The 8,402-nt window shown below is 38.9% G+C and overlaps 1 protein-coding gene across 5 annotated transcripts in view; it reads right to left on the reverse strand.

Annotated features, from left to right (window-relative positions):
* Positions 1-2,144: 2,144 nt before the first annotated feature.
* LOC116095049 (EGF-like and EMI domain-containing protein 1) overlaps positions 2,145-8,402 on the reverse strand; it is a 599,877-nt gene continuing 593,619 nt past the window's right edge. For 4 of the 5 annotated variants that reach the window (XM_031376552.1, XM_031376549.1, XM_031376550.1 and 1 more), the window contains 2 exons: positions 6,359-6,487; positions 2,145-3,134 (listed from right to left, as the gene is read on the reverse strand). In XM_031376552.1, the coding sequence (XP_031232412.1) occupies positions 2,986-3,134; positions 6,359-6,487 (278 nt within the window). In that variant the 3' untranslated portion in view covers positions 2,145-2,985. Of the gene's footprint in view, positions 3,135-6,358; positions 6,488-7,839; positions 8,031-8,402 lie in introns of those variants that run through there. The other variant, XR_004120413.1, reaches the window with a different exon arrangement.

Consider the following 8,402-nt stretch of genomic DNA (forward strand, 5'->3'; position numbering starts at 1 on the left):
AATATCATTGCAACAACAGTTAGTTAAATAGCCTCTAGCAGTGTGTGTGTGTGCGCGTATGTGTGTGCGTGTGTGTGTGTGTGTGTGTGTGTGTGTGTGTGTGTGTGTGTATGTGTATATATACATATCAGGAACACTAGTAATTTCTTGACTTTATTATTCATCCTATCTGTGTTTATTACTTTTATGCGTGGCACAGGAGTTTCCTGTGTAACCAGAAGCACAGTCATGCTTTCCAGACTTTCTGTCGAAATGACCTCCATTTTCAGAGTCCACAGGAGAACTGACATTCCAGTCCCCAGAGGCTATTAAGGCAGGCTTGTAAAATAAGAACAAGAGAGAAAGATGGTTCCAGGTTTCACTTTCACTGTTGCCTAAGTGAGCTGGCAAATTCTGTGTGTGTGTGTGTGTGTGTGTGTGTGTGTGTGTGTGTGTAGTGTGCTGCAAAGAAAGAAATGTTCAATAGCCTTTGAGGATTTATAGCACTTCCAAAAGTATTCCCTGAAGAAATCAGCACGGGGCTGTGTCCATCACTTTTGAAACACGGATATAGTAGCTGCCATTTATCTTTCCCTTTTTCCCTCTGTTGCTGAAAATGTGTTGTGTTTTTTTCCCAGGCAATAACAATGGAAGGCATTTTGATATATCTTTGGAAGCATTTGTACAGAACAAACATGAAAATGAGGTGTAATTTGTAAAAAGATTCTCAGAAGTTTGCCTCCAAATGTTAGCCTCACTTCCACTTGCCTTATCTGGAGTTGTTTCTCTCTCTAAGACAGCCTAGAGAAGGCAAAGCCTTGGAAAGTGTCTAAGGTGGTGGAAGAGAAACTGGGTGCTGTCCTGTTACATTTCCTTTGAACTATTGATGGAAAAGGACAAGCAATAGATACTATTGACACATGGGCCCTTTAGAGATGACATATGATACACTATACCAATCCTGACAATCAGAAACCCTGGAGAAATCATCCTCTGAACACAGAGAAAACAAGAAAACTTCTCTAAATGCTTGGCAATGGTAGAAAGCTATAGTTCACTGTACTCAGCTGTGATGTGTCTTTTCTGGTGGACAGAGTCACAGGTTTCTAGAAGAAAGTGGTCCTTCTGGTTCTGGTGTTGATTGTTCAGGGCTCTTCTGTGCCACTGAAAAAGTGCTTAATTGACTATTCATGTGCAATTCAGATGCAGGCCTGGGGGTAGGGTTTTTGAAGATGTGTCTAGCTCTTGGAGCACTTGGGCTACTGCAGCGCTTAGACAGAGCAAAACAACAGGCCTGATTTTTATCTTGCACAACTCTTAAAGGGCTCTTTTTGCCTTGATTTCAACTGCCAATCACAGTGATCCATTCATATGCTCTAGTCTTATTCATAATTTCATTTCGTGGCTAGACAAAAATATCAGAATCGGACAAAGTTATCAGATTGAAAAATAATATGTTTTCCAGAGATTATGGTGACCTCTCTATTTTGCTGATTTACATATACTTTCAACTCATTTTCTCTCACAGTGGGAAACTCAGAAGCATTTTCCAATGCAGTATATGCACCAGTTGCTTTAAGAAAATGTTGCCAGAATAAATTAAATTTACCTAGGTGTGTGTACATAGTATTATACCCTTGTGCATTGACTTCCAGAACAGGACATCTCACGAGGACACAAATAGAAAGCTAACTCAAGGTTTAAAAATCAGGGCAGTGACTGAGAGGGTGGCATGAGACCGACTCTTGTAGTAAACACATTTGCTTGAGACTGGGCTTACATCTCCTCAAGTTCCTTTCCTCATTACTTAGAGAGTCACAATCCAGCCACCTAAATAGCCTGCTTGGCTTGCTTATATGCTACAGGTTTATAGTCACAGGACAGGCTGAAAGCGCCTCTCTAAATGAGTACATAAGGATATGGAGACCAACCCAATCCCTCTGCTTCTGTGAGTGGACTCAACACTGAAGTGTCTCCTGTCTAAGTTCCATGTCTTCTGGTTTCAAATGATGTCACAAATTACCACTGGTTCTGATCCTTTTATTTGTTATATGTGTGCATTTTTTCACTAAAGAGACATTTTTTTTCCTGAATAAGAATACCTAGTACTTGGTAAAAAGTATGTAAGCAGTAAAAATGAACCCCCACACATTTATTGACTTTAGAAAAGATTTACTGGTGACTGTCTTTATTGAAGGAGTGAGGAAATTCAGGAAGAAACAAACAGGAATGCCTACATAGAACTTGGATTCAAGCAAGAGAACAAGCAGTCGATAGTAAATGCAACAATAATGGGTGAATATCCTAGAGTAGAAGACAAGACATACTATACGGCAACAAAAGGAACTCCAGGAAAGCTGCTCACTGTCTTCTTAAGAAGTGGCATCCGTGGAAGTCAGTGACATGGTGACCAGACACCAAAAACATAAGCAAGTCCTTATGGAGTCTACAAGTCAGGCATGGCTTGCTGTCAGGTGGAATCCCATTTCTCCAAATTCCACACGTGACTACACATATATCTCTATGTGTTTCTTATTACTGGAATCATAGTTTTTTTACTGGTAGATTTATCTAAACTTAGGTGATATATAGATATTTGAAAAATGACAGTATTGGTATCCATATTTAAGATCTCAGTATTAAAAAACTGTTAATAAATTGGTTTGGTTGACTGACTTTTAGATTGGAAAAGGAAAGTCCTTCATGCTGTAGGAGAGAACGTCCTTGGTTGATGAGTCTATGTTATTGAGCTGTAATTGTTTCCATATATAGTTTTAAGATGTGCAATCTTCCTCTGCTCAGGAAGGCAAGGAGAATTCTGAGAGCATAGGCCAAGAAGACAAGGTTAAATAATTGTATTGCACTCACGCCTCGGTTTCCTCACCTCCAACAGGAGATCAATACAGCCTCCCCATCTCCAAGGACACTGGTTTGGATTAACTAATTAACGACCAAATAGTGTTGAACAAAGGCCAATCATTATTATTCAAGAAGCACAAAAATCCATCATCGGATTGTACCTTCTTGGCATCGGTTGCCTTGGTAACCTGATTTGCAGGTGCAACTACCATTTTTGGCACTGCATTCCAGGGTGTTCTCTTCCACACACTGACATTCCAAAGAACAGCTAGCTCCATAGGCTCCCCTGGGACAGCCTGCAAGAAGATTGAAGCAAACCAGTTACCTGAAAACCATGCTTTGTTTATGTGAAATTGTTAGTGCATAGGCATGACATTCTTTGGAGCCTGATTATAAGGAGAATAAGGAGATCATCATGACTGCCAAAAATAAAAAAAATTGAGGGAACAAATGTCTCTCACATCAGGCAATTCATTTGCTTTTTGGCAACTGGACATGAACAGCGAAGCCTGAATTACTTAAAAGGCTGCAGTGATGCTGGGAGAGCGATTGCTTCTCAGACGTGCTTATTGCTGCCTGGACTTAATATTCTCCAAGGACTGCTTTGGCTGCCAGGCCCCCTCATCATCCTGCTGCAGCCTGGAGATGATGGACAAGCACTTATGTGAAGGTTGGCCATTGTCCTTACTCCCCGTCATTATATGGTAATCAGAAATAATTTTACATTGCACAGATTACACAAAGCTCCCATTGTGACAGTGATATTATCTTGCCCACTTCTGTGGCGAGAGCTGCTTGCCCTGTCTTCTTTATTGTCTCCAGGCCATTGAGTTTTAGAGATGATGCAATGAGGATGGCATCCCACAGTTCATCTATTCCCTTGCTTCCTCCTTCCCAACCTTTCTTCTTAATTCTTAAAACAGCTCAATTCCCTTTCCAAAACATATCTCTGACAATTACTTTGTTTCCCCATTATCAATATTCAAGAGTCTTCTTAAATGGGGTGTGCTTTTAGATGGTTCTGGGTTCATAGTAATCATTTGGTGTGCCCTGACAGGCTTTGCCCTGTAATGCTGCCTGCAGAAAATGTAATGGGTTGTGGGGCTCTCCTGGGGATGGAAAGTGTCGTAGTAAAGTTCATTCAATGGTGTGGTTAGGATGGCTCAAAACAAATGCCAGTTCTGGTTTTTAGAGACAGTGAGAATAATCTTTGAAGCCAAACAGGCAATCAACAGGGTCCTGTGAACTCTTCAAAATCTGTTCCAGTTTTGATAACAAGTAATCTTTTTTATGACCTTCAAGTTCTATGAATAGCATCAGACTTCCCAAGTCTATAGTCTGTCTTGTTCTAGGCTCATCTTTTTGTTCTAGAATACTTGGTTAGAAACTGGTTTAGAGAAAAAGAAAGAGTAGAAAGAATCTCTGTAGGTAATTCAATATCTGCTCAGGGCTTGTTAGGCATCAAGATAAAATACCCAACACTCTATGTTTTGAAGTCCTAATTCTCAGGACTTTCTTCCTGAATATATTAAGGATATAATTTATTAAGATGAGGTTGTTTTGAGACAGATGTATTTCTAAAGCAATTCACACAATGAACTTACAGACTGAAAGGTTTGTCCAGAGGACTGCTTGTGGTGAAAGCACCAATGATGTGCATTATGATGCCACAGAAGGACCTACCTACAGGATATGATAGGCCTGGGACAAGTCTAACATTGTTAGAGGACCAGAAAATGATTGACAACTTGAAACTGAACCTTCAGCTCCCTGAATTGTCAGACAATGGATTTTTATTATAAGGCATTCAGTTTTTAGTACTTTGTGTGGCTAGAAAAAATAATGATTAATTATAGGACTTGAGGTCCTCAGGTCTAGTCAAGTGACATCCATAAGTAAATCCAGAAGGACTAGGGTATGTGTACTCTTAAAGAGGGTAACATTCAAGATGTTAACGGGCATCACCACCATCACCACTATCAGCAGTACACTGCTACAACCACCACCACTAGCATTACTACCACCATCACAAACAAAAAACATGTTTGGTGGTTTTCTTCCAAGTCTTTACTCTTTGACAGTTCAGGTGAATTTAAATATGTGAGCCTGGAATTCAGATATTAGAATGTCAATTTTGTTGCTGAATAATGAGATTTCCAAACTTGTTGACCAGATGTACTGATTTAATTTTTGTGCTCAAACACCTGATATTGTCATATGAAATATTCAAAAGTTATTACTTCATATTGGATATATCTTGATACATTTCAGGGCCAACAACAAAAATGATACTATCTTTGTTTCTAGCCTAGTTTTCCTCTCTAGACATGATATTCTAGAACATACCATCTGTACCTCTACTATGTAGCTATTGATGGTTCTCTCCTTTTTCTTCTTAATTTAGCTACTCCTAATCTTTTCTTATAATCTGCACTCAGTTTACTATGAAGCATTAACTTGGTCTCTTATTGGTGTGGTCATAATTAATTATGTTTTTTTCCAGAGACATTCCTTTTCTTACATATGCAAGTCCTATGAGCATTCAACTAAGGATAAATTATAAACTATAGAAGGTCATGGTAACAGCAGTAGGTGTGGTAATATCTTCTTCATCAAGTAGTTATCATGAACTTTTAATCCCTTTGGATAACACTATTTGAAGGTGGGACTTTAATAACATTATTATATCAAGAGGTAGTATTTTTATCGGTGATATTAGTGCTTCAGTAAGGAAACTTAGAATAGATTTGCTTGTTCACCTAAGAGGTGGATGCAGTGACTGAAAATATCTAGGAGCCACTATCCTAAGGCATTATACTTGAGAAGCTCTGTAGAACCCTCAGATTCTAGAATTAAATACATTTGTTTTTATAACCTATCCACTTTAGGGTAGTCTTCCATAGCAGGTTAGTCAGACCCAAGACACCAATGTTTATTAGGAGAAAGCTTCAGAGGACCCAGTCCCTCCATAACAAGATGAGGGAAGACAACAGGGCAGGAGCCAGAAAGGTTACTTCAAGTTCACAGATCTTAGCTTCAGGGTTGGAGGAAGGTCTTTCAGTGTTACTCTAGGAAGAAACTGTGAAAACTAGAGCTGAACTTACAAACTCGGATATTTTGGGTAATCATATCTTCTTGCATGCATGGTCAGAATGCAAGCAGAAGTGCTGTACTGAATTTTAATGGTAATAGTGTTTTGTACTAGACAAAGAGACACAGTCCAGGCTCCTCACACTTAGCTCCTATAAAGTGCCAATTGTTTACTGAAACAATCTCTAACAATTTTCAATTGATACCTAAATATATAAATTATAAAATTGAAAAAAAATTAAAATGCGGACATAGTTTTAATCATCAAAATACAGATTTTGTAATTTAAAGAGGTCAAAGAAGAGAATCAAATATTTGTATATTTGAGTAGATGAACTAAGTTTTTTTCCTTTCAACCTTTGCTGAACTGTTCCCACACTATTCTAATCTACTGTGCTTCACAAAGGGAACATTCAGAGCTGTTACTTACTAAGATGGCAGAATCTTCCATAGCGCCCTAGGTCACACATGCAGGCACCATATACCCTATGGCAATGAGTATTGTTAGCACAATGACATTTTCTTTTGCAGTTCTTCCCAAAGAACCCTTTCAGGCATCCTGCAGGATATGGAAACAAAGTAAAGATTAGCTCACAGGCAGCAATTGCTACAACCTGCTTTATAAAATATGAATCCTGAGTACCCACCCCTACTGAAGAGCTATAGGCAGTTGACTGAGTACCCACCCCTACTGAGGAGCTATAGGCAGTTAACTGAGTACCCACCCCTACTGAGGAGCTATAGGCAGCTGATGGTTGTTGAGGGAGAGACAGTAGCTCTCCTTTGGGGAGTTGTCCACTGGTAGGTTGTTCATGTATCCCAGAAGATGACCACCTACTCATGCAAGTATGGGTAACACTAAATGTATGCATTGGATGAAGTTGGGAGGGTGGGAGGTGGGATATCCTGGGAGAGTTGCAGTGAGGTTGTAGTGCTGGATAGGTATGATCAATATACATTGCATGAATGAATAATAAAAATTGAACCTTTTTAATAGTCCTTTGAGAATTTCCGACAACGTATGTTGATTTGATTCACACCCTCTCTTGCAGCTCTTCACAAATCTACCCTTCTTCCCTACATACCGAATTTTGTAGATTCTTTTTTCTTTTCTTTTAAAAACATCAAGTCTAATTTGTGATATTCATGCATTCTTGGATGTGGGATCTTCAAGTGAACTTTGGTAGAATGACTAGAGTTCACAACCTTTAAAAACATGATTCTCCTAGAAGTTATTAATTTCTAATAGTCCCTCCCTAGGGGTAGGACTTCAGACCCACATCTTTTTCCATGCTGGGAATATATGTCGCTGCATCTTCTGCAAGTCTTGGGCATGCTGTCTCATTTACTGAATTAATATGCACTGCTACCTTGTGTCTAGAAGATTTTTTTGCAGTCATCTACTATCTCTGGCTTTTAATTATTAAATATATATCACATATCATTATATATGTATATATATATGTGTATATATGTGTATATATATATATATATATTCATATACATGTGAAGCTTGAGAAAGTCCAGGTTTCAGCCAATAACTCACCTAGTGAATTGCTTATGGTACAAATATGAGGACTTGAGTTCATTATCAAAACTAGATTTTTATATGTCCAAACCCAACCTGGATTATGTAATGGATTCTAGACCAGCTAGACCTAGAGTGAGAACCTTTCTAAAACAAGCAAATCAAAATCCAAAATCTTATTGGTCAGGGTTGATCTGATGCTGCTATGTATTCAAGTGCTAAATTCTGTAGCAGAGGATCTGGTTGCCCAAAGATAAGCGAATCCCCATGTATATCAGCTTTTGTTGTGCAAAACTTGCTCCCTAATTTCAAACTATTGGTTAAATTAAGGTGTCTACAGCCAATTACTGGAGGGAACAGAAGTGGGGTGGGTTTTCAGTTACCTGGCTGGGGGGTCACAGGTAGGGACCAGGAGCAGAAAAGAAAAGAAAAGAGAAGGAAAGAAAAGAAAAAGAAAGAAAGTGAAGGAGAAAGAAGATGCAAGGAACAGTAGCTCTCCGTTAGATAAGACGGACCAGTAGTGCATGCCCCAGCAAAATGGAGCCTGAGGAAAGGCTGGCAGAGCAGAAGTAACCTGAGAAGACACAAATAGGAAGTATTTGAGGAGCACATGGGAAGTAGCCAGTATAGCATTAGAGAATTAGATTAGGGGTCATGCCCCAGTAATTACACAAAAGCTAAATAAATAAATCATAATCTGAGTCTCATTTATTTGGCAGCAAGGCAGGGATAGGTATAATTCAATTTATTTTACACCTTGTCTTAAAAAACAAGGTATATAGCATACTGGGGAATGACACTGGAGATTGACTTCTGGTGTCCCCACACACACTTACATAATGTGTATTTTCAATACATACAGAATCACACAGACACACTGGGGGACAATGTCTTCACTCTGGTTAGATGGAGGCTAATGAGGTTTTTTTTTTTTTTTTTTTTTTTT

Source organism: Mastomys coucha, unplaced genomic scaffold, assembly GCF_008632895.1.
Source record: "Mastomys coucha isolate ucsf_1 unplaced genomic scaffold, UCSF_Mcou_1 pScaffold17, whole genome shotgun sequence".
NCBI lineage: Eukaryota > Metazoa > Chordata > Mammalia > Rodentia > Muridae > Mastomys > Mastomys coucha.